The sequence below is a fragment of the Rhinolophus ferrumequinum genome, chromosome 18, assembly GCF_004115265.2.
Source record: "Rhinolophus ferrumequinum isolate MPI-CBG mRhiFer1 chromosome 18, mRhiFer1_v1.p, whole genome shotgun sequence".
Lineage (NCBI taxonomy): Eukaryota > Metazoa > Chordata > Mammalia > Chiroptera > Rhinolophidae > Rhinolophus > Rhinolophus ferrumequinum.
The window spans coordinates 25,184,334-25,211,993 of record NC_046301.1 but is presented as its reverse complement, the minus strand read 5'-3'; the positions used below and the strand labels follow the sequence as shown (position 1 = coordinate 25,211,993).

General features: G+C 36.1%; 1 protein-coding gene across 1 annotated transcript in view; it reads left to right on the top strand.

The window, feature by feature from the left end:
• Positions 1 to 27,660, top strand: part of DCHS2 (dachsous cadherin-related 2) — a 201,137-nt gene that overhangs the window by 125,615 nt on the left and 47,862 nt on the right. Inside the window, exons 6-13 of the mRNA XM_033133525.1 lie at positions 843 to 1,030; positions 2,077 to 2,176; positions 4,638 to 4,795; positions 5,588 to 6,431; positions 8,479 to 8,718; positions 16,581 to 16,715; positions 16,932 to 17,141; positions 22,387 to 23,244. Coding sequence (XP_032989416.1) covers positions 843 to 1,030; positions 2,077 to 2,176; positions 4,638 to 4,795; positions 5,588 to 6,431; positions 8,479 to 8,718; positions 16,581 to 16,715; positions 16,932 to 17,141; positions 22,387 to 23,244 — 2,733 coding nt within the window. The remainder of the gene's footprint in view (positions 1 to 842; positions 1,031 to 2,076; positions 2,177 to 4,637; positions 4,796 to 5,587; positions 6,432 to 8,478; positions 8,719 to 16,580; positions 16,716 to 16,931; positions 17,142 to 22,386; positions 23,245 to 27,660) is intronic.

The following is a 27,660-nucleotide window of genomic DNA, read 5'->3' as shown; positions in this document are numbered from 1 at the left end:
GAGCCCTGGGCCTCCATTGGCCCTTGACAATAGGTAAATGCAGTTACAGTTTCCTGCCTGAGTCTCCGTGGCTGAAACATGAGAGAAATTGCCTAGAAGACAGTTCAGAACAAAAATATGTAAAATAAGGCTTGCAAAACGTTAAGAGTTATTTGGGAAGTAATTATTCATCGCCACACATATATTTTGTGAGATAACAATAAATAACTGTATGTATAAAAGGCAAACCATAGCCTAAGGAATATGTTTGATTTTTCAGGAAGTTATTTAGCCATTATTTTTAAACCGATGATAACAGCTGCCAGGTGTGTAATAATTTATAGCTTACAAAATACTTTTAAAGTTATGATTGCGTTTTTTTTTCTGATAGCCCTAAGGCAGTAGGCTCAGAAAGGTCCTTCCGTATCTGAGGTAGAGAAACTGGGACCCCAACTCAGAGCTTGTGATGTCAGAGCTGAAGTGCTTCTTTCCATTATTCTATACAGCAGTATGAAGAGGAATACATTGGAGTTTTAAATCTTCTGCGTTATTACTGAATTCCCACAGAGTATTTTATCAATTGCTTCTATGATTTTAAGTTTCACTTCAACTAGTTGATGGTAGATAAGTTGAAATGCAAAGAATGACAAATTTAAAGTGTCATTTTCAAGGGAACTTCAGAAAATTCTCTCAATCGTAGAGCCAGACTTCTAAATGTATGTGGTCTTGGAAGTTATGCTTTTACTCAGAGCTATTTTATGGTATTTGATTTTCCTTTCCACAGATTATTTTGGGTGTGGTTCATAATGTCAAAATTCTAGTGTGCGGTGTCAGCGTCTTTTGTTCTCCTCTGTGTCCCGCAGGCGAATTTATCAGTTGGGTCGCATTGGACCGTGAGCATCAGGTGCAACATCAGCTGACTGTCCTAGTGACTGACCATGGCTCTCCTCCGCGAAACACCACCATGGTGGTTTATGTCTCAGTGACCGACATCAATGATAACAGGCCGTATTTCCCACAGTGTCTCCCTGGAACGGAATTACACATCAAGGTTTGTGGGAACCTTGCAATGAATTTGTAATATTCTTAGTTATTTGTTTTGAGCACCATCTAGTGGTCAAAAATATGAATTTATCAAATCAGTCTTCATGTGGCAATGAATTCATTTCTCGAAGACCTAGAAATTGTGCATATGTCAGAAAAAAATCCCATAAAAAAATGCAGTGTTATGGGTGCTATTGGGGATCTCACATCCAGTCGTTTTATGATAATGCCGTCTGCCCTTAGTATACAAACATAGTGGTTCCCCATTATCAGTAATGCTCAGACATTGATTGTTTTTCCAATAATTTGCATGTATCTCTTTGTGCAGCACTCTTTATGAGCAATCGATACACGTTCCTAAGATGCTTAGCTAAATATAAGGGAACAATATGTAGCTCTGAAGTGGCTCAGCTATCCCTATTGAACAACTCAAAAAAAGTATTGAGAAAGTTAATAACCTTAATCTTCCAAAGCTTATTTAAAGAAAATTTTACCAAAGCAAAATATTATCATTATTATCTTAATTATGTCATTGAAATATCCTATGGCATTAGGACTTTAACCATGGAGTTCAACTCCCATGTAAATTTCAGTATTCCAGGAACATTCCTGTTAATTAATGAAGTATGTTTCCTGTATGAGGTATGTTTCCTGAAATAAAGACTTATGTTTATCTTTATCATATTTTAGACCATAACAACAACCTTTGAAAAACATCCTAAGATAGTGATGAATGAGAAGATGCTAGAATCCTTAAGATATATCCAAAATCTAAGATTGTTTAGTTAATTTGATTTTCTCCTCCCGCCCCCAGAATTATTTCATGCTGTAGATAATTTGTTCAAATTGAGTAAAATATTTAAATTTATAATGTGGATTCTTTTCATGTATTCACACCCATATAACTTTTATATGGTAGACATTTAAATTATATGTGGATTTAAAAATAGTTTTAAAATGCTTAGTATTAGTGTGCTCTTCACTTAAAATTCATTACAATTTCTTTTTTAAAATTTTGCCTACTAATTTGCAAGCCATTTGTTTTATTGACAGGTTCTGGAAGGTCAACCAGTAAATATGTTGGTTACAACTGTGTTTGCAAAGGATCTCGATGAAGGAAACAATGCAGAAGTTACATATTCAGTATCTTCAGGTAAATGCATCATTTTAAAAACATTTGCTTACTTCGTGTCTTTGTGTCACATTTTGGTAATTCTTGCAATATTTCGAAGTTTTTCATTATTATTATGTTTGTTATGGTTATCTGTGATCTTTGATGTTACTATTATAATTGTTTTGGGGTGCCACAAGCCACGTCCATATAAGATGGCAAACTTAATCAATAGATATTGTGTGTTCTGACTGCTCCATTGAGCAGCTGTCCCCAATTTCTGTCTATCTCCTTGAGCCTCCCTATTCCCTGAGACACAAAACTATTGAAATTAGGTCCATTAATAGCCCTATAGTGGCCTCTAGGTATTCAAGTGTGAGGAAGTGTCACACGTCTCTCACTTTAAATCAAAAGCTAGAAATAATTAAGCTTAGTGAGGAAGGAATGTTGAAAGAGGTGATAGCCCTCATGCTAAGTCTCTTGTGCCAGTTAGCCAAGTTGTGAATGCAAAGGAAAAGTTCTTGAAGGAAATTAAAAGTGCTACTCCAGTGAACACACAAGTGATAAAGTAAAAGCCTTGTTGCTGATATGGAGAAAGTTGTAGTGGTCTGAACAGAAGACCAAACCAACCACAATATTTCATTAAGCCAAAGTCTAAACCAGAGCAAGGCCCTAACTCTCTTCAAATCTATCAAGGCTGAGAGACGTGAGAAAGCTACAGAAGAAATGCTTGAAGCTAGCAGAGGTTGGTTCATGAGATTTAGAGAAAGAAATCTCCATAACATAAAAGTTCAAGGTGATGCAGCAAGTGCTGATGTAGAAGCTGCAGCAAGTTATCCAGAAGATCTAGCTAAGATAATTAATGAAAGTTGCTACACCGAACAACATGTTTTCAGTGTGTAGACAAAACAGCCTTCTATTGGAATAAGATGCCATCTAGGACTTTTATAGCTGGAGAGGAGAAGTCAGTGCCTGGCTTCAAAGCTTCGAAAGACAGGTTGACTCTCTTGTTAGGGGCTAATGCAGCCAATACTCATTATCCATGTCAAAAATTCTAGTAAGAATTATACTAAATCTACTCTCTGCTTATGCTCTATAAATGGCACAACAAAGCCTGGATGACAGCACATCTGTTTACAACATGATGGCTTACTGAATATTTTAAATTTACAGTTGAGATCTACTGCTCAGAAAACATTCCTTTCAAAATGTTACTGCTCAGTGACAATGTACCTGGTCACCCAAGAGCTCTGATGAAAATGTACAATGAGATTAATGTTGTTTCCCCACCTTCTAACACAACATCCATTCTGCAACCCATGGATCAAGGAATAAGTTTGACTTTCAAGTCTTATTATTTAAGAAATACATCTTGTAATGCTATAGCTGCTATAGATAGTGATTCTTCTGATGGATCAGGGCAAAGTAAATTGAAAACCTTCTGGAAAGGATTCACCATTCTAGACGCCATTAAGAACATTTGTGATTCACAGAAAAGGTCAAAATATCAACATTAAAGGAATTTAGAAGTTGATTCTAACCCTCATGTATGACTTTGAGGGGTCAAAACTTCAGTGGAGGAAGTAACTGCAGATGTGATGGAAATAATAAGAGAACTAGAATTAGAAGTTGACCCTGAAGATGTGATTGAATTGCTGAAATCTCATGATAAAATTTTATGAGGAGATGCTTCTTATGAGTGAGCAAAGAAAGTGGTTTCCTGTGATGGAATCTATTCCTGATGAAGGTGCTATGAAGATTGTTCAAATGACAATGAAAGATTTAGAATATTACATAAACTTAGTTGATAAAGCAGTGGTAGGGTTTGAGAGGATTGACTCCAATTTTGAAAGAAGTTCTCCTATGGGTAAAATACTATTAAACAGCCTTGCATGCTCCAGAGAGCATGAAGGAAAAGTGAAAAGGAAAAATCAGTTGATGCAGCAAACTTGATGGTTGTATTATTTTAAGAAATTACCAGAGCCACCCCAACCTTCAGCAACCACCACCCTGATCAGCCATCAACATGGAGGCAAGACCCTCCACTAAGCAAAAATACTAAGACTTACTAAAAGTTTAGATGATGGTTAGCACTTTTAGCAGTAAAGTACTATTTAACTAAGGTGTGTTCATTGTTTTAGACATAATGGTATTACACACTTAACAGACTACAGTAGAGTATAAACATAACTTTTATATGTACTGGGAAAGGATAGAGAAACAAATCTATGAATGGGAAATAAAGATTGGCCATGAGTTGATAATTATGGAATCTATGTGATAAGCACATGAGAGTTCATTATATCATTTTGTGTACTTTCTTATATATTTGAAAATTCCATACTAAAAATGTTCAAAATCTGTTGTTTCTTGTGTATATTTTTACTATTATTTTTTTATGATCACAGGTGTATTTGGATTAATTAATTTTATGTTTCCTGCATTGTCGATTAACATTAATTTCATACTTTTTGTGTGTGTGTGTGTGTGTGTGTGTATATAGAAGATAGTTCTGATCACTTCAAGATTGATACCAACAGTGGTGAAATAAGAACAACCACAATACTTTCGTATGATTATAGACCTTCCTATAGGATGACTGTCATTGCCAGTGACCAGGGAGCGCCTCCACTTAAAGGACAGGCCGTTATTAATATTCAGGTAATGTTTCGTCATCACCATAAAATGTGGAAGGATGTTCTAAGATTCTGTTTGATTTTTATACAACTGTATAGAGTGAAAACACTTGACATATATGAACACTGTGTTTAGCCTTTGCTTCAATTAGAATGAGCAAACAAGTTGTGGGAAGTCTTCACAGTAGGAAAAAATTACACCAGCCCATCAAAACTAAGATGACTAGGCATAGCCAGATATATTTGTTCATGCACATGATAATCAGTAATATTAATATTGGTATGTATAATAATCAAGAATATGTATCCCCAAGAGTTCTGTTTCTAAATTATAGTCTTTATTGATTGAGGATATGTGGGTTAGGAAAAATTCTATGTCATAATTTCTTAAGTCTTTGGTTTCAGATAAACAAAGACACACGATACAGAGAAGTACACAGATGTTGTCATTATGATTATAGTGCTGTCTAGGATTTAGAATGATTTGGAGAACTCGCTGTACCACATTCTCATAGAAGAATCACAAGGCTATAGTTCAGATAAACTATAGCATGGCCTCATCAAACTATCATCTCACACATTAGAACAAACAGAAAGTGGGAAATGCTGTACTTTCTAATCTCCTAGATATTATGCAATTTTCAATTTTCAGAGGCGTGCTGGAATTATATAATAAAAAAATACATTTTCTCACCAATTTTCATGCATTTCACAAAAAGGGAAGGAATTAACTTCCAAAATAATATCATCACATGGATTGACTCAACTGTTAAAAAATACCCCAAATTAACAGCTTTTTTAAAAATTCTTATTCCAGGTGATACCACTATCCAAAGGGAGAGCTACCATTTCTCAGAATATTCGACATTTAGTTATACCAGAAAACATGAAGCCTGCAAAAATCGTGAGCTTGATAAAGTCACCTGATCACTTTCAGCAACATCATAATGGAAAGTTACATTTTAGTATCCCTGTGGATGACAAGGATGGTCACTTTGAAATCGACAGCTCAACAGGGGACTTGTTCCTTTCTAAGGCACTTGATTACGAAATGACATCTCATTATCTCTTCAGGGTAGTCACTAAAGACCACAGCACAATTCCTCCCCTGAACAGCACGGTCTTCCTCAGTATTGACGTGGAAGATCAGAACGACCATTCCCCGTCTTTCCAAGACGAGTTCATTGTGATAAACATAGAGGAGAATGTCCCTGTAGGGACTCTGGTACATGTCTTCAATGCCAAAGATGGGGACGGCAGTTTTCTGAATAGTAGGATACAATACTTCATTGAATCCCACCACCCCGGAATGAACCCATTTCTCATCCACCCCTCATTTGGCACATTAGTCACTGCATCCCCCCTTGACCGAGAGAGAGTTCCAACTGTCCTCCTGACAGTAACTGCATCTGATAAGGCTGTGAATGTGACAGACCGGCGACTGAGATCGCTAATGGCAAAGGTAGTGATTTTGGATGTAAATGACCACAGCCCCACTTTTATGTCTTTCCCCATCGCTCATGTCAAAGAGGATGCCGCAGTGGGCTCCTTGGTGCACCACATAACTGCTCAGGATCCAGATGAAGGAAGGAATGGAAGAGTAACATACAGCATCCTCTCAGGAAATGAAAACATGGCCTTTTTGCTAGATGAGTCATCAGGTACCATATATGTCACTGTCAATTAAAGCCTCTGATCACTTGCTTACATGTATCCTTTTCATTTTCCTCTGTTAAAATGATAGTTCTCAAGGTGCGTAAGCTTGAAATAAATGTGACTTGCTTTACCCTTTAATTTACGTATATGATAGGCACAAAGAAAATGAACTGTATGAATGTATTCAGAAAATGAACTGTAACAAAAACCGCCCCGTTTGTTAATATTGACTATGCTTTGTAGCTAGCTCACATTTCACAGGATGACTATATATAATAGCATTATGTGGCCTCAGAGGGTAGGAGATGGTACCAAAAGGTAAAATATGGTTAGCAACAGCGTTTTCAAAGACTTCAGTATTAAAACTTATCTTTAAGATCATACAAACATATTTGTAAATAGTTGGGAATAATGTGTTTTGAATGGTTGGATTGATTTGAGCATTAAGACCCATACTTCTCACGTCTACTGTGCTATTTTATTTTTTGCAGAAGCACTTGTTCACTGTCAAGTACTCTGCAGTAATGTCACTGTCACTTCACTTGTCATTTGTCTTGCTGTTGCCAATGTTGCAAGATAACATCTACCAAAAGTTTTAATCTAGTTTGATAGAAGGTTGTATGTATGAAGTGTCATTCTTGTGAAATTGGAAATGAACTTCCCTCAAGTTGATTTTCAGGAGATACTGAAGAGATGGACTAGCATCTCATTCTCTGAAAAGGAAAGTCATTTCTGCACGAGCCTTCGAAAACAATGTTTACAATTTGACCCAACTGTTAATAAGACCATAATTTGGAATGGGACTGAATGTGTAGGATTTGGAAGTCGTGATTATAGTCTGGCTATATACTGTTGAAAAATTTTATCAAAATATTTATTAAATCTTGTACATATGGTTCCATTCTAAAGCATGCATGAATACCACCTAAGAGCCCAACTGACAGAGAAATAATCCAGACCCAGTTTCTGATTTCCGTTAAAGCTGGAGTCTCCAAGGTCCTATTTCAATGATACTGCAAATGTTTTCCACAATGACTGAGGAAGCTCTATTTCAGATTGTTAAAGAGAATGTATAAAATTAGAACTGTGTCTCAGGGATATAGGCATCATGAATCTTGAACAATTGCAGTGACTGTTTCAGTTGAGATATTTTTCAAAGACACCAAATGGTAATTACTGAATGTATTCATGTAAGATGGGCTGTTGTTTCAGAAGGCTCATAGTTCCTATTAAGAAGACATAGTGAATTTTTCAGTGGCTTTTATCTGTGAAGTATGAAGTAATAAGCAATTATTGGGAAACTTTTATCAACTCTGAAGCAGTAAACCTCTTTAATTATTTGAAAGAAAGTTCTTATAGGATGAGCATGTGTTAGAGAAGCAAACATCAGCCTTAAAAGAAAAATATGTGACAATTGTAATCATATAACAGCTATATGTGTACAAATCTTTATAACAGTTTGTTTATATGAGTTATATGCAGAAATGGCAATAACATGAAGACATGTTTTATTCATGAAATTTATTGTCTGTGTTATAAAGTCTTTACTATTTTTGTTAACAAAACTGTTAACTGAGAGTAAGTACAAAGAGACTATAACTCTTTAACAAAAACTAAATATCTCTAAGTCTAAATATCTTAAAGAATATAGCCAGACTCACCTTTTTGTAACTTGGTCATGTTAACTATGAATAGTCATTTGACCTGAAGATGTATACTTTTAGAACCTAGACTTTTTTTTTAAGTGGAGGTAGATGTTGGGTAGAGAAAACATTTTGATGTGATCTCCTTGGTAGTTTATGTATATGATAGATTACTTCTGAATTCTCATTCATCCTTACAGTTTAAATTAGGATGGCTCTTCTGACTAAAAATATTATATTTTTCTTATTTAGATAATATACAAATTTAAAGTTAGTTTAATAAGATTTCTTCTTTAACAAAAAAAAGGCTTCTGAATTTTTAGCAAGTTAGGTAAGTTTGGCATAGGTAGAGTAAGCAGGATTTCTCTAAGGAATATTTATTACATATTGCCTTTCTCTTTCAAAATAGGCTTACTAACTACAACTTGTTCTTTGGATTATGAAATAAAAACTCAGCACGTTCTGACCCTTCTGGCACTGGATGATGGCATCCCTGCACTTTCTTCATCCCAGACTTTGACAATTACTGTTCATGACGTAAATGATGAGGTACCAGCATTTAAGCAGCACCTGTATGAAGCTTCAGTTAAAGAAAACCAAAGTCCAGGGGAGTTTGTCACAAGGGTTGAAGCGGTGGACAGAGATTCAGGTAATTTTAAAATATGGAAACTAGGCAATTAATGCTAAAAACATAAATTGACATAGTGTAAATTAGTTATGCCCCAGAAAAATTAAAACAATTGCTAGTCATCTCACACTTCTAATATCTCTTTAATTAGCGTACTCATCCATATGTAAAGATAATGTGTGCTCTTATCTAGCATTTTCTTGTATTGATCTTTATCATTGTTTATGGTAAAGTGATACACACCTATTAACATACCATTTATTGATTTGATCTTGATAATAAACAAAAGTATAGGCAAGGTATCGCATTTCTTTCAGAATGTAATAGATACATTGAATACAAGAAGGCTAATGATTATTTCCTCTCTATACAGCAGAAGGGAAGAGATTAGGATGCTGGCATCAGACTGCCTGGGATTGAATCCTAGAACTGCCATTTATTTAAGCTGTGTAACCTTGAACAAGTTACTAATCCTCTGTTTGCTTATCTGTAAAACGGGGATAATAGTAATGTCTAATTTGTAGTTCTGTTATAAGTATTAAGGAGTTATTACATGTAAAGAACTAAGGCCAGTGTCTGGCACAATAAATGGTCAATAAATGTTAGCTCTGTCATTACTATTATTACTATTATTAATGTCAACCACTTTAGTGATACAAATGACTTTGAAGTAAACAGTTTCTTTGGCTAGGAATTTGTAAATTTCTTAGAATTTTCAGTTTCACTATGACTTTTTTGGCATTTAAGTTTCAGTGCCTTTAATAATATTCTGTTTTTATTTTAAACAAAATAATTATAAAAATTGTAGTGAAGTATTTCCCATTAACAACATATGCCAAATTTTCCTATCTGAATTAATGTGAATAGTTTAATAAGCCAGTCTTTTGAGAGTCACATTTGTATATAGTAAGTGGCATTATATAATCAGTATAATATTTTGTTCTTTCCTTATAGGAATTTTAATAGATGCTTCTATGGAGAAATAGAATTAATAATAGCATGTTCCTCCTGTTTCGAAGTGGTAAAACATACATTTCCTTGAAGTTTTTGTCTAAATTATATATCACTTAGATGTTTTGCCCTTTTGAAAAATACCGTCTTTTAATGAATGCATTTTACATGAATTTGGATGTGAGGCTATAAACATTATTTTTAAGGGCTAACCTAATTTTCTCTCTTTTGGCCAGAGTGGGGCAGTGTGATCAAACAATTTTTCTTACTATGCTCAGTGACACAGGACTAGAATATGCTAACAACTGCTTGTCCTGACCAGCGCTTGAAGAATTTATTTAGCACATTTCTCGCAGTATGGTTTTTAGGGTGATAGAAACAAGGGAGAATATACACAAGCTCTGTGTTTCACCATAATTCCAGTTCAAGCAAGTTCTTTTAGAGTGTGCTGGGGTGTGAATTGAGCCACCCAGGGCTCTGGGCATCTTAGACACCACTTCCCAAAGTACTCAAACGCATGCCGAATCTTCAGTGATGTGCGAATTAGCAATCCCTAACATGCGTAAATCCTGTCTCCCCTTGACCTTTCTTTAGCTTCTTAATTGTAATTTTCTGTATAATGGACTCTACTAGAAGGATCTCTTTAGCTTTAACGTTTGAAGAGGGAGGAAAGAATTTCAAATTTTTGCATATATCACCTAAAGATGATTACTATAAAGATGCTTCCTGATTTTTACTGTCAAGTTGCCTTAGTGTTATTTTCTTTTAGAATTGATAGTCTGCAACCTGTTACTTAAATTGTATGTTCATTATTGTGGAGATTATGGTTTGCCGGATGGAGAATTTAGATGTAAAATTGCTATTTTTCTGATTCTGCGTATATGGATGTTGGAAATACACATTAGAATCTTCATGAGTCTCATGTACCTTCACATGTTTTAGAGACAATTTCGATTTTCTGGAAATCTCCATGTTTTTAATGAGGCCAGATCTGTTAAGCAAGTGGTCATGTAAATGCACGTGCATTTGTGTGTATGTATGATCTTTCGAACTTATTTTCCCTCAATCTTTTTTTCTCTCTCTTTTTTTTCTTTTTTCTTGTTGGTTAAAACAATGAAAAAAGATTATGCATGAGAGTTAAATGACGTAGTCAAGATTTTAACATAACTGGCATCACATTGGAATCTATGAATGGTTTACTTTATAGTGTGTAGTATTTTAAAAAATACTATAGCATTACCTAATACTAAAAAGCTTAACATATGTTTTCTAGCATTCTACAACGCAGTTTTAAAAAATGTCAGCCTAAAGTGTCGGCTTTCAAAACCCATGGGAATTCAAGCACTGAATGTTTATGATATATGACGCACACTAGTTCTAACAGCAGTTTTTTTCTTGTATTAAAAGGGAAAAACAACTACCAGGTTTTAACTAAGATGTTAAAACTGCTGCAGCATTTGGTACCACCAACAAGAGCTCCATTGTTACTGAGAAAAGATATTCCCCCAGGGTACCCCTTTTCATTTCTGGAAAAAGGGTGCCCGCCCCCAGGGAAGATGACTCACTCCTGGATGATACATTTGCTCAATAGTGGTGAATACAAAATACTTTAACAGCACATTGCCATACAAAAATGTTGAATTGTATAATGAGAGCTTGTTCTCTATTTCGTAGAAATGTATTCTTTACCTGGGTTTATCTTGAATAAACTATACATCTGGTTTCCTGGAAACTGTCTCAGCATTAGATGAACAATTGCACTCATGCAGCAAAGGAGAGACACTGCCATGACAGTATTTCATCTATTTCATGGACTCCAGGGCACTATTAATTGGAAATGCATCTAATTTCAGAAATGTGGGGGGAAAAAAGGGTCTTATGCTTAATGAAATAGTACACAGAAAAAGAAAACAAGAATAAGGACCACTCAGAACCTCACCCACCAAGAGAAAATCAGTGTTAAAACTCATATATAAAACTCTCATTTCATTTAATATACGGTATTGGAACTCATTTAATGCACAGTATTGGAATTGCATAATTGTTGACTTGTCTGCCTACCCTTTGGACTGTGAACTTCTCCTAGATTCAGGACATCTTTTACTCACTTTTATCCAGGTCCCACATAGTACAAAGTATGAAGTAGGAGCTCAGTAAATGTTTTTGACTATGTGACCTGAGAAACTGGAGCTTCTGCGAAGTAAGCTGTTTCAAGTTGCTTTCACGCTTCAGAATTCATTCATTTATGCCTGTTAGTTCCTTCATTCAATCAACCAGGCACGATCCTATTTTTGCTTTAGAAATGGCTGGGTTGTGTGGCGTTGTATAGTTGAGGGATTGCATGAAATATAATCTTCCTAAAAAGCATATCTGAAAAGAGCGCTTCTCCGGTCAGAATTCTTTATGAATTCCCCCGTGGTTTTGAGGATAAGGTTCTATTCTCTTTTAGCTTAACAATAAGGCATTTTATGAAGTGACTCTAGCTTTCCTCTCTATTCTCAGCTCCTCTCACTCTCTCACTCTTTTCTCTAGGACAGGATTCTGCAAACTTCTCTGTAAAGGGTGCTAGTCAATGTTTTAAGCTTTGAAGGTCATAGGGTCTCTGTTACTCTGTCGTTGCAGCAAGACAATAGCAATAGATAATACATAAAGAAATGAATGTGGCTCTGTTTCAATAAAACTTTACAAAAGGTGGGGGCTGGATTTGGCCAGTGGGCTATAGTTTGCTGACTTTTGGTCTAACACATGTATCTAATTAAGACATCTAAGTTACTTGCTACTTTCTACGCATCGGATCCAATATGACATCATCAAAGTAGTGGATCGATGTGATGTTCTACTGGGTGCCAAGCTGATCAGTATCTCTGCTGAGTATGATGGCTGATAGTGAAAGAAGTGCCTAAAGATGTACGTGTTGTTCCTGCTGGGTGAAAGCAAATCACTTCTGATAGTCCTTAAAAATTAGTATAGAGTTTTCGTTTTCAAAAGGCAGTCCCCAGGACCAGGGGCATCATCATCCACAGGCTACATAGAGACAACTAACTCCCAGAGGGCGTTGAAGGGATGACAGTGTCCCTCTAGCCCATGTCTTTCTCAGGGTCTTTATGAAGGGAGAGTCCTCTGAATTCAGGGAATGTAGTGGGAATCTTAACATTCCCATTTCCCTAAGCTTTTAGAATTGTTATAGTATGCAAGGGAAGATCTGGCATCTCAGCCTCAATGAGGATAGGCCATTACTGAGTGGAGTCAATCAAAGAAACTGTCAAGAGACATAACTATCTGAGCTAACATGTAAAATTTGGAATCTATGGTAAGCACACCACCTAAATAAATCTGGCCTAAACCAAAGTTAAATTTTATCTTCCTGGGTCTCACATCCTTAGAAATGACTTCCACACATATTCTCCAGGTTTATTCCAATATAAATTAGAAAACTTTTGATATTCTTTCGGAACTATAAGCCATCTCGGACTGAGTCAGATTTGCATGTGGATGCCTGCAATATGTTGAGATCTGACTCTAGTTATGGATCTTCAGGTCAGTAAGCATCCTCTTGTAAGAAGTCACCTCTTGTATCTGCCACTCAATTTGCGTCTGATCTTTAAGGAGATTAATTTTAGGAGTCCCATAGAAACCAGAAGCTTTCTGGTTTTCTAACTATGACTGAGCCTCAGCTTGTACTTTTCTTTCTGTAAGTTCCTAGTACCTTCCGAAACAGTCATCTCACATCATGTTCCTTTTCATTATGTGGCCCAAGCCAGCGCGATTGGGTCCTCTAAGGAATTCGAATCCTTTAACAGTCACTTCGTCATAGTCAAACACAGATGATAATTGAATTGATTGGGATATAATTGCAAGTGATAAATGACTAGTATTCCATTTCCCCTGGGCAAGGAGCTCAGCAACGCATTCAAGGCCAACGATATGACCAAACTAGTCCCAGAGCCCGTTACCTGGAACCCGCTCCTGGTGCCAAGTACTGTATCAGTCAGGTGCAGTCAAGAAAACCAGATGTTACAAAATAGGTGTTGGAAGACTAGGTGAGCAAAAAGGGAATCTTGAAGTAACTCAGGAAAAATAACTGTAGGGAGCAGCTACTATCTCTGATACTGAGATGGCATGGATGGCATTTTTTAAAGAAGCTTGGCTATAAAGAGAAGGAAAAAAATCTTTTATAACTCGAGAATAATATTTAAGGGAAAGACAAGAATTGCCAAGAAAATTCCAAGAGAGAATATTTGAAGAATTACTTTTGCGTTGAGACAGAAAGCAGGAGGTTGAGTTGAACACCGACGCGGAAAGTTGAGGGAGTTCTTGCCCGGTACCTCCACTGTCTCTGGGAAATAGGAAGGGGCCTAATCTCGGAGAGTGAGCCAGGAGGTGCTTGGGTAGGAGACACAGATGGGAGAGGGGTGACCAAGGAAATTTGATAAGATCACCAGACGACAATGACATTTCAGTGGCCTCAATCTACGCTGTTGTGAAATGTTCTCCAGTCCCAGTGTTCTGCTGGATATTCAAGGCAGGCGTGAGATGGTTGGAATGACTTTGGGTTGAGGCTTTCTTTGCTGGGCATCTTTGGCAAGAAGTCATGGGACCTAAGAAAATGTGCAAGGTTGCTAAAGTGACAATTCATGGGGCTGGCCTGGAAAGAGAAAGAAATGAATGGAGGAGGGGTTTTCTAGAGTGGAAGACTTAAGGCAGAGTGGGTCATATAGGCTGTAGGTCTTGAAGTCTAAGAGCAGATATCCATATGGGTGCACAGACATAGGTGCACACACACGCACACACGCACATACACATCCTTCACTAGGAGTGTGTCATAAGTATATCACAGAATATGTTCAGATCCAGATCTCCAATTTGCTTAGTGAGGTAATGGAATTCGACTAAATAATCTCTATTTTATTTTTGTTTTCTTAGTTTTCAAGTTTGATGATGCTCTGTTTTGTTCTGGTGGATTACAAGGGTATGTGGAAGAAGAAGCAAGGCACTAACTGAATTCTAAAAGATCTATAGTAAAATACTTAAAATTTAGTTTACATTATTTAAGTTGTGAAGCGTGTGAAGTTTGGGGTGTGACAATGTGTGTGTGCAAACTACAGTTACAACAACAATCTTGTTTATCTTTAATAATACACAGGAGGATTGAAGGTGAATGGATTGTTATCTTAGGGATAAAAGCTATAAAGAATAATAGAAATAATAAGACCTGAAAGTTTCTAAAAAGTCAGGGAAATATTGGTTATAGTGGTAAAGCACATTAGAAAGAAGGGAAGAACAAAGGAAGGAAGGGAAACTATAAAGATTTGAGTTTGTTTAAACATTTGAAGGTATTTCCTAGGTTTGACAAATGTTGGGAATTAAAAGAGTATATATAATACAATGTAATTTACAATTATAATAAAATCATAGTAAGTAAGGGAATTTATTTCAAAATCAAAAGGTCTGAAAATTAAAAGGTGCCATTCTCCATAACAACTCCACGAAAGTAGTGGCTTTACCTATTTGATTCACCACTCTCTCTTTGGCAAATCAGCACTATGTTTGTCACCTAATTTTGCTCACCAAATATTTGAGGAACAAGGAAAGTAGGTGTAAGATGGTATTGTTCCCATTATTATAATGTAGTAAGAGGTAGACGAGAATGACAAACTTTATCAACCTATAATTTTTAGAAATTCTATCCTGGCTATAGAAGAGAGTATGTGATCATTATGAGATCAAAGTAATCACTGTGATTATTAAATAATGATTAATGTAACACTATGTCTAGTACCTAATGATAGAATGAAATATTTTGGTGACTTCTGACCATGTCATATCAAATACATTGATCCTATTGTACGCTTTTTTTCAAAGTCATTAAAATGCCTGCAGATTATTTCAAATAGCCTTTTTCTTTCAAGTGACAGAGTAAGAAGACATGTATATTTATTCTTATATAAAACTAACATTACATTCCACTCCTTCCAGCTACATTCCACTCGGTCCTATATTATATCCACTAGACCATAGTAGAATGCAAATTCACTTTTTAAGACTGGCAAGGTAGAAGTTTGTAATTGATTTTTTTGTTGTCATTAAGACCAAAGAACAGTATTCCATTTCGTACTGAAGTATAAAATCCTGTATTTTAAGTACTGTATCTATACCTAGATTCTTGTCAGCTAAGAAAAGAACAGAGTAAAATGATTAAAACAAACTTGTGTAAAGTGCAAATAAGCTACGATGGCATGGGATAAACACATCATAGTTAACGGTATAAATGGTCTTTACAACCAGTGATGGAAATGGCCTGATACTTTTCTCAGGGGAGAAATGAAACCACAAAAATATGGGAAGAATTATATTCAAAATGCGTAATAGTGCGGTACCACATTTCTCACTGCAGATAGGAGACTGAATACTACGCAGAAAACAAAACAATCGTGCACAGAGAGGCAACTCTACGTGCTTGCCTCCTGCACTGGAGAATAAAGAGAGTACCGTAACTGAGCACGAGCTTTGATAGGAAGTCAGTCTACAGAAACTGTCCTTTGCCCTGTCAGCTTATAATTAGGTCATGAAATCACAATCAGGGTGTTAGAAGGAGTAATTAGGAATATGTTGCAGGGTTGCACACTCATAAGACATTTTTTATGGGAGGGAAAAAATCTTAAGCATTCACTGTGGGGAAGTCTCATAAGACTTTTGAAAATCAAGCATTTCAGCCCATGAGGCTTTTATTTAGCAAGAACAACCAAAAAAGTTGATCTGGGTTTCTTGTTTTGTTTTTTGTTTTCTTTTTTTTAACCTTAATGTGATGGTTGTTTAAAAGTCTTGCCTTTTTCATCTATCACCTAACATGTTCATAGCAAAAAGAATAGGAGAACAGACGAGTGGATTCCAAATGGATAACTGCTAAAAGTTTTCTTTATATTTTTCTTAAGGAATCAATTCTAAGCTTCAGTTTGAAATCATGCCAGGTGCATCAGTTGGGCTGTTTGAGATAAATCCTGACACCGGAGAGGTGGTGACAACCACCACACTTGACAGAGAAATTCAGGAAGTCTTCATCCTTCGAGGTAAGGGGACGCTTGATTCTGCTAAACAAACAAGTAAAAAATAGGTAGCAAGAGGTTTAGTGGTGAAATTTTACATTTCAGTAGAGTGTCTTTAAATAAAATGTTATTGACCCAATTCCACCTGGTTAGTTTGGTCTGATACTGTCTATTTAAGGGCAATATATTTTAGGTATGAATTAACAGCCACAATCTGTGCCATCTTTTATTCCATGTCAGTACTTGTACGAGATGGGGGAGTTCCTTCATTGTCTGGCACCACAACAATTCTCTGTACTGTGGAAGATGAAAACGATCATGTGCCAGAGATTATTGTCCCCATTCATGACATCGAGATTCTGGAAAACCAAGAGCCAGGGGTTGTCTACACTGTTTTAGCCTCTGATATGGATGCTGGCAATAACGGAGCTGTTCAGTATCACATAATTGGTAAGTATCGTCTTTATTAAAATTCCCTCCAGGATACCGACTGAATTGATACATACTGTATGGTGATTATTCTGTTATTGTATCTACTGCAATGTCCACAAAATACACACCCAAAAAGCACTGATGTGTGCCGTGGGTTTCCTCTCTACCTCCTTCCCACAGCTATTTGGGACGACTACCCTCCAAGTTTCTTTAAAAATATTCTGTCAACAACTCTTGTAAACTTTTCTATAGGGCAATATATTTTATTGCCCTATATTATTTAACATTAGTGGATATACAGATGAAACAGATTCGGTGTTTTCCTACTTGGGTTCTCTCTTATTTTTATTATTTTGAGCAATTCAGATTTTCTTTTCAGGTCTTTCTAAATGGAACCTAGAGGATATGAGTGGGCAAACAATTCCCAGATCTGAATACCAATGTAATACTTCAGATCTCCAACCATACCCCACAGATCACGGTGTTTAGGAACTTCTTCCTGAGAAGATAATTCTGTGATATTTGCTCCCTTTCGATCAGAGGCATAGGATTTCTGACAAAATAACTTTAGCATTAACGTGGTCAACTTGAGAGTCACATCTTATTCACCTACAAAAAAAAAAAATGATTAAAGAACCTAATTTTTAGCATATATCAGGGAGTCAATAAAATGATAGGAGTTGACAAAGTAATGCTTCAGAAACTGCTTCTAATGAAGAGAAGCTGCTAAAAGTTCTTGTAAAAATGGTTTTAAGACTAGCTTCTGGAAACTATCACTCTCTATTTGCTAAAAATTCTATAACTAAGCTATGTTTCCTTTGTACCACCCATTTTACTCCAAAATGAAAAGAGTTTTATTGCCTTCCCCCAATTATAGAATGATATATAATTATTGTAGAATATATACACAAGTTATGAAAAATGAAAGTAATAACACAAAAAATCTTATATCTTGCAAAGATAATCCATTTAATATTTTGAAAAACACTTTTCCATAAACCTTAGTGAATGCAGACCCAATTTTATAATTATTGGATAATTTATATATGTTAGTTTGTTACATCATTTTTAAAACTCATATACTGTGTACATCTCTCATGCCAGTGATTATACATATATTTTAGCATTTCTAATGATGCCTCTTAAGCATACATTTAATATCATTTATTTCATTCAACCTTCTGCATTGTCATTTAAATATTGAACAGTCTTACTATTGTAAAAATGCTGTACTGAATAAAACGTATCCAATTATTTCCTTGTGATATATGTAAGTGGAATTATCACATCCAAAATCATATATATTTTAAATATTTATATATAATGTCATGCTGCCATCTTTAAGAATAATACTCCCTCAAACTAATTTACATAAATAAGCCTAATTCTTACCTCTTTCTCATCTGTTGCAGTGACATAGATACTTTTCTTCCTCTGTAAACTCCACCTGTTTTCTAGAACTTCTAAAACTATCTGTGGTTAAGGACCAAGGTTTATATTTTTTAAATTTCCAATCTGTCCTGACGGATACTTTTGTAAAATACAATAAATGTATTACCAGGAAAACAAATAAAAGGCATACAAAATACAAGTCCCAATTTTTTTGTACTTATTGTTGTATTATGCAGTCATAAAATTATTCTGTCAAGTTGCTATAAAATTTTCTAAATGCTTACTCTCAATTTCTATACTTGTTGAGGACCAATTACAAACAATTCCAGGACTTCCTTCTGTTCCCTTCCACTGCATCAAGGACGTTCTTTAAGATGATTCGCTTCTCTTTCCAGTATTGTCAACATTTCCCCTTCTGACTTTTGCCATCACTTTTTACCAGTCTTTCCCATCTTGAGAAGCATCTCTCCTCAGATGTATTTCTTCACTCACTGTCCCTTTTCCTTCACAATCAAGCTTCTTAAAAGCATCTGCACTCTGGTTTTTGTGTCTTTACCCCACTTTCATTCCTTAGCCCATTGCAATATGTATTCCACTCAAGTCACCCCACTAAGGGTGTCACCCCGCAAAAGACACTAAGGATCTTGTTGCTAAATCCAGTGGATCCTTTTCAGTTCTTCATTTAATGGTAGTGCTTTGTGGCTTTGTGCACTGTGTCCTGGCCCTTGGTCTCACCTTGACTTCAGAAAGCCACTTTCTCCTGATCCTTCCAGACAAGCCTTTCCGATGTCTTTGTTATCTTGGTGGTCCTTTGACTTGTTGGAGTTCCTTGGGTCTTTTGTGCTTATCCTTTTTCTTTTCTCACAGACACACTCTTTCTGCATCATTCCGTCCAGTCTCTGTCTTCAGCTTCCTTGGTACTTCAGTATCTCCCTATCTTTATCTGTATTCTATATCTCAGTCCCATTAATGGACTTTTGTTTTTTAAGTAATGACTCTCCTACAAATATAGAATTAACAACTGCCAAAGATTTGTACTTAACTACTTAACTAACGAACAAACCAGAAAGATGTTAAATCAGTTCAAGGACAATTCCAAGACACACACACACACACACACACACACACACACACACACACCCCAATCATTTGCATTATTATCAGTTTTCCACAATTTACAGGATAATAAAATAGCTGAAAGACAATGAAGGCGGAAGATAACTGATGGAAAAGCCAGACTGGATACCCACTAATCTTTTTTTTTTGTCCCCAAACACCCACTTATCTTTTTCCTCCCATTTTAAATAGTTTCATAATTTTTCCTGACAGCCTCAAAGACCCCAATCTTTTTATCCAACAGCATCACGTTATCAATGTGTCCAAAACTGAACTTAGCATCACCACCTTTTTGCCCATCCCAATCATGTTCTGGCTTCTTCTACAGTCTCTGCCAGTGAGCTTCAGCTTTTTTTTTTTTTTTTTTTTTTTTTTTTTTGCTCAACTTGCTCTGAAAAGAATCTTGCTACACATGTAAGCGCTGAAAACCCTCATTTTTACATGGAAAAGGGATTATTGTTATGGCAGTAACTCTTCTGAGTTATATGCCCCCAAATCAATTAACGGTCTTTGTTTTTATTTATTTACCACTTAGAAACTTGAACAGGTCCTACAATTTAGTTCATAGCAAAGACCCCTCCAATTATAAAAGGATGTATTTCCCAGGCGTTAAAGTCAATCAGTGTTTCAGCAGCAAACACCAGTACTGGCAATGCTCCTTTACTTGGCAGAAACTTCTTACTCCCTGGGGCAGTATACTTTGGTCAGGTCGGGATGAGTGAGAGGTGGGCTTTTATAATTTGAAAGAAGGGCCATGGCCAGAGACTGTAGCGTCCAGTGATTGCAAAAGTGAATGTGGGAAAAACAAACCCATATGATCCTAGGTGATATCTCACGCAGAACAATTTTAGGAATAAAGATATGTAAACTGAGCTTCGTGAAATTACCTTAAAACTACTTGTCCCCTGGTACTCCTGGGAAAGCTTCTTATAACCGGGTAACACACAGACCTCATTTGAAAGACAACTGGTCTAAACACCTTTCAGACTTTCATCTAAGCCCACCATGAATTCTTCCTGCTTATTCCTTATTTTTCCTCCTTAGTATCTTTGGAACGTGTCCACAGATGATTTCAGAACCTCCTTATTGCTCAAAAAGATTGTTGTAATAGTCTCCTAACCTCCTGCATTCTAATCAAGCTTTGACATCATTGCCCAGTACTCTTCCTAAAACAGAAATGTGATTCATGACACTTTCCTGTCTACAATCCTTCAGGGATGTCCCATAAATTTCAAGATAAAGTATAGACTCTTCAGCAGTGTACACAGGGCACTTCATGATTTGACCCCTGCTCACCTCATTTCATGTTTGCTGTACTGCCAACTCTCTCCCTACCCTCGATGCTCAAATACCCAAGGAATCCTGTGTTCTAGACATACAAAACACTTGCAGCCGTTTATTTCCCATACTTCTGGGACATAACACAGGCTCTATCCTCTTCCCTCTTCCTCTTCCCCCTCTCTGAATTGTGTAGCCTGTCTTCCTCCCCTTCAGGAGTTAGTTTTGATGTCACTGTTTCAAATAAGCATTTCCGGCCATCCTGACACAGGACTGTGTGTCCTTCCTCTGTGCTTCCCAGCGCCCTGTATGTATGATTCTCATACTGTACTTTAACAATCCAGGTACTGATCCACCTGTCCTCCTGCACTATATACTCTTGGAGGCCGGGGCCGTGTCCTCCTCTCCTCATAGTCCCAGCATCTTGCGCATACTTGGCATATGACAGGTGTTCCTTAAATGTTTGCAGAGTGAATGATTTGCTTTCCCAACCATAAATACCACGGAAATGTACTTTGTCAGATTATCCCTATGTTTGGTACACATTTACCGTTGTGTATTAATAAATACAAGTCCCTTCTCCTCAGGCCCCCCAGCACTACCTATGGCTACCATGTTCTCCAAATGCCATTGCACTTCTTCCCCTGTGAGTTGCCTCAAGTAAGTTCCCACACTATTGGGAATAAGGTGCCTCATCCAAGAATATGCCCCTCATCCAAAAATATGTCGCGCAGCAAAGAAAATCGCCAGCAAGTCACGGAGCTACATTTTTCCTGACTAATGTTCACTCAGGGTGACTTTCAAATGTCTTTGAAGGCTTTGTCCCTATGTTCAGTTTTAACTTTTATTCCACTTAGTACCATGGACAGTAGTAAAGGGAAGGCTGCAGAGAAGAATGCAATATTGTGCTCGCTTATGTTATGGAAGGAATAGACAAGTGCTCCAGCATCTCTACCAGAAATGAGATGATCGTGCCCAAAGAGCCATGGAAATGGGAAGAGGAACTTACAGCAGTATTATATAGCTGGCATAGACTGTAGTAACAATGAGAAAATCACCACCATTAATCTGTTGATTTTTGATTGACATCTAAAAATGGAATATTATATCCTGTTTCTTATCCCTGCCTACTATAGTTTCATTTTTTAAAAAATCATACTTCTGCAAATCAGTCAAAACAAGTGTTCTAATTATAGATGAATTAAGATAGATACTGAATTACATTATTTTGTTTATCCCTCCGATAATGGAAGCTTCATGAGAACATGAACTTTATCATGTCACTGTTATATCCTTAGTACTTACAAAAGTGCTAGGATGTAATAATCAGGAAATAAATATTTGTTGAATGAATGAATATATGTATGTGTGTGTGTGTGTATACATATATGTAGATATATATACATATGTATGTATATATATAACCAAAGCTGCTGATTTTTCAATTTAAATGAATTTTGACTGTTTTCTTTAATAGATGGAAATACTGATGAATACTTTGCTATTAATGAAACGACAGGAGAACTCTCAACCACTTGTGCTTTGGACCGGGAGCAGGTCAACAACTTTGTGCTTGTCATCCTGTGCTCTGACCTGGGGGACCCACCTAGGAGCTCTGTAGTGCGGTTGCAAGTTCGGGTTATGGATGACAATGACCACAGCCCTTCCTTTCCCACGCTTCATTACCAGTCCTCCGTGAGAGAAGATGCTCCAGTGGGAACAGTGGTGTTGGTGCTCTCTGCTGCGGACGAGGATGAAGGCCTGAATGGGCAAACTGAGTATTTCCTGACAGATGAGGCTTCTGGTGCCTTCACCGTTGATCCTGTGGCGGGGATTCTGAGAACTGGCCAGACCCTCGACCGAGAAGCCAGATCTCAGCATACATTTAGGGCCGTGGCCAGAGACTGTAGCATCCAGGGCTCAAGAAGCACCACAGTAATTATAGACGTGCACATCACTGACATTAATGACAATGATCCAATTTGGGAACAGAATCCCTTTGATATTTTTCTTTCCCCTCAGTTACCTACAAACCAGACGACTGCCATTCTGAGAGCCAGTGACCCAGACTCGGGGCCCAACGGAACTGTTATTTTCACTTTTGCAGAGACCCAGTCAATGTTTTCTATTGATAAATATACAGGAGAAATTCAACTTCAGCAAAACCCATCTTCAGACTATTTTCCGATGTGGCTGCAGTTAAAAGTTATGGACCAAGGGGTCCCACCTAGGACAACCGTTGGTCTCTTGGTCATTCACATGGAAGGAGAAGATGTAAAAATTTCCTTCAGTCACCCTCTATATAAAGGGATTGTGACTGAAAATTGTGAGGCAGGTAAGTGTCCCTTTGAGTTTTTTGTATATTGTACCCATTTTGACAAAAATGCTTAAAACTAAGGATTATACAGTAAAAGAGCTATTGTAGATTCAATTATAAATTTGTTAATCTAGCCAATTCTTGGTATGCTAATTTTCATCCAATGTATCAGAAAAATATACTCAAATACAGTAAAACACACACACGTGACTATTTTTCCTTATATTGCTAATTGTTTTTAAATAATTTCCACACAAATTTATGCCATAATGGTAAACATAAAAAAAACCCTACCAAACAGATTAATTTAAAATATCTTTCCATACAAAAGAAAAGTATTCTTTGTAGATAGTTGTGAATGGAAAGAAATTCAATCTAGGTAATTATATCCAACTGGAGAACAGAGAAATGAGTCTTCTGATCCTTCCATCCAACCAGCAGGCAAAGCAAATGTACTCAAGGGTTTAGAAGAGGAAGAGTTTGGTTGCTAAAGGACTCGTGTGTGCTGTTTTTTTGCTCACGTCACTTTTTGTTTTCGTTTGTCATTTTATCATGATTCAATTTCACTTTATACCTACATAAACCATTACTTAAAAGGCAACTGGCATTTTTCTGAAATTGATTTACTTATTTCATAGTGAAAATATATTTTATGTTATATGCTGTCTTCTATATGAAAAGAGAGTATTCAGCTTAATATTGACTATTAAATTAGGGTTACTCTCAGTTGCAGACTATTAATCTGACTTCAACCCTCTTTTGAATTATGGTTATCCCATGGGTTGCTTACTCAGAAGTCCTGTTATTGATTCTAAATATAATTAAAAGTGAATTGCTATTATCTTCATTAAATGAAATAATGGTGACTTCTAAAATAAGTCAACCTATATTCTTATGTGTAATGAGACTTCCGTGTAAGAGTTAAATGTTAATATGAGATACTTAGAACTATATTTCTATTCCTCTTAAGAGGCATACATCCCAACCAAACAACAAAGGCTGATGGAAAGTAAAGCTAACATTTTCTAAATAATATAGCACAAAATACAATTTACTAATCAATCTAGAAATTGATCTGATAAAATCATAGAATCTTTGAGCCCTATCTTTGCCTGCAGTGCAGATACAGACATTTCTCCCTAAATATCCATAACATGTGGTCTTTCAGTCTCTACTTGAATATTTCAGTGATTAACAGTTTAGAACAGTGGTTTCTGAACCTGGGTGTAAAACCTCACACAATTTTACAGGTTCTGCTTCCCAGTTCTTCCAGGTTCTGCTTAGATCTGGGATCAGGACATTTGTTTTTAACAAGCTCTGTGGGTGATTTGATTGCATGACAGAGTTGAAAAACCCCTTCCTTTGGAAAGTAATTTATATATTGAACACAGATCTGCCCCTTTTTGTCTATCCAGAATTATGAATCTTAATTCTGCTTTTTGAAGCATTGTGCTGTTGTATACAATCACTCTTCAGATATTTTATTTGCTCCTTCAACACACTTTTTTTTTTATTGAGTATTATGCGCCGCAGACTTTTCTATTGGGATATGTTAGTGAACTAAAACACAAACATGCTTTTCCTTGTGAGACTTCATTCCAGCAAAGATATAGAGAGATAGCACAAATAATAAATAACTAATGTATAGTATATGTTAGATGTGATAAGAGCTATTGAATAAAGAAAAAGCAGAGCAGAGTAAGAGGGAATTGGGAGTAAGATGAAATATTAAACAGCAGGTAAAATCAGGCATCATTTGGGCAAAGACTTAAATAGAGGAGGTAGTCATTCATATATTTGGGGGCAAAGCATTTCAGAAAAAAAGAAAAATCTAGTGGGAGCCTGCCCGGTTCGTTCAGAGAATAGCAAAGAGGACTGCAGGACTGAAACAGAGTAAGCAAGAGGGAGAATAGGAAAAAATGACATCAGAGGACTAAGAGATCATGCAGAGCCTTGTGGACCGTTGGGAGAACTTTGACTTTGAGTTGAAATGATTTTCCCTTCTTTAGTTTGTTCATTTATACTTCACATAATAGGGTTTCCAACCACTAGTAAATATTCACACCCAATACATGTTTTGTGGGGCAATATACATTACATATATTATTCCTCAAAAGAATTGTCATGGAAGCCATTATTGCAATCACAATTTTTTACATTAGTGAATGAAATTTTAAAGATTAAGTAGTATATCTAAGGCATTTGATAATTGTTAAGATATCCTTTCTCAATTCACCCAGGATCAATTTGTTTGCAGAATCAAACTTAAATAAAAGGCACCCAAAGAAAATATTTCAGTATGAAATTAAGTTATGGATTAATAAGTATAATAATATTTCTGGTTGAATTCAGGAATGATTTAAAATAACTCTAATAAAAACTGCTATGGAAGGGGAAAATTTGCACCTGTTTTCGTTTTGCAGGGTGCCATTCATTTGCATGCCACAGATTCACTCTGTTGATAGGAGGCAGCCATCACAGGAGGAAACGACCTTGATTTTAGCCTGTTTCCCATCACTCAGGCAGCATTTTGTCAAATCTGTATACCTTCCATCTACTCCCAATCACAGTTGGGATTAATCGTTATGGTTAAGAGTAACCTGAGATAAAAAGTTAGGGCAGAAGAGAGTGAAGACCGAATTATGTTCTTACCTCTGCAGGTGGGCCTCCTGTTTAAGATTTGGTCAGAAAAGCTGATGAATATTTGGATGGGAATCCTTCTTTCTGCTACCTGCGTCATTGTTTTTTCTTTGACCTCTGATCAGTTTTCCTTCTTAGTCCTCTTGTATTTAGAATTACCGAATTAAAATTGACTTATCTTTTTAATAGAACTTAACACTCTATTTATTAAATCTTACACATAAGGAAGGCTAGAAATACTTCTGGCAGTATTACAAGCATATGGCATCCATAAATATCCAGGTAGGTACACGTTTCAAGACATCTGAAGCAGTGGGTTGGGATGTCACTTTGAAGACTAACTATGACATGTGTGAAATGCATGAAGTCTAATTTACAAGGTAAACCAAAAGCTTCAGCATATAGCAGGAAGGAGAAAGAGGGATGGAAAGGATGACAGTCAAGAAGGGTGTTGAATCTCACTAGAAGCAGCCAACCTACATCGGGTGAGCAGGATTTCTTAGGCCCTTTTAAAAACAATGACAAAGAACATCAAATATTGATTGACATTTGAAGATAACCAAAGCTTTGCCGGGAAGATGAATTCAGTACAGACTGCCAGATCATATTAGAGGCACCAGACTGTGATTTTACTCTTTTGCTTTTGAAGTCCAGTGGTTTTAAAAGAATATAGGCCCACTGATCAGTGTTAAAATAACCTTGAAATAAATTATTTAATAGCATTTTATAACTTCTAGCATTGTTTCTTTCCAAAACATGCCGGAAATTTTAATTTTATCTTCAAATGAAAAATGTGTCTGTTGGAAGCTTAAATTGTCTGTAGATTACGCAAACATCCTATCAGTAGGCACCGCTTGACATTCTCAGTGAATTATTTTTTTGTATTACCATGAATTTTCATTCCACTAAACTGATTTTAACATCTAGATGTTCTTTTAAGAAAATAAAAATGTTAAAACAAATTACTCCAATTTGTTTATATTTGTTTAACATTTTTTTCTTAGAAAGCCCACAGTTTGAGTTTTGATTAGCATTGCATTCATCTATTAACATTACACTTAACGTCAATTGTTTAAAACAATATGTAGTTCAATATATAGTTTCCATTTATTTTATTTTTCAATCACAGTTAACATTCAATATTATATTTGTTTCTGGTGAACAGCATAGTGGTTAGACATTTGTATAACTTCCAAAATGATACCTCTTGCACCTACCTGACACCATATATAGTTATTACAATATTATTGACTACATTCCATAAGTTGTACTTTACATTTCCTTGACTATTTTGTAACTGCCAGTGTGTGCTTCTTAATCCCTTCACTCTTTTCATTCAGGCCCCCAACCCATCTGGAAACCATCAGTGTGTTCTCTGTATCTATGAGTTTGTTTCTGTGTTGTTTATCTATTTTGTCTTTTTTAGATTGCACATGTAAGTGCAATTATATGCTATTTACCTTTCTCTATCTGGTGTATTTCACTTAGCATTATACCTAGGTCTATCCATGTTGTCGCAAATGGTAAGATTTCATTCTATTTTATGGCCAAGTAATATTCCATTGTGTGTATATATATATATATATATATATATATATATATATATATATATATACACACACATACATACATATGTATATATATGTATGTATATATATATATATGGTATATATATATGTATATATACCATTCTTTATCCATTCATCTTTTGATTAGAACATTCAATCCATTTACATTTACAGTAATTACTGATAGACATGTAGTTATTTCCATTTTATTAATCGTTCTCTGATT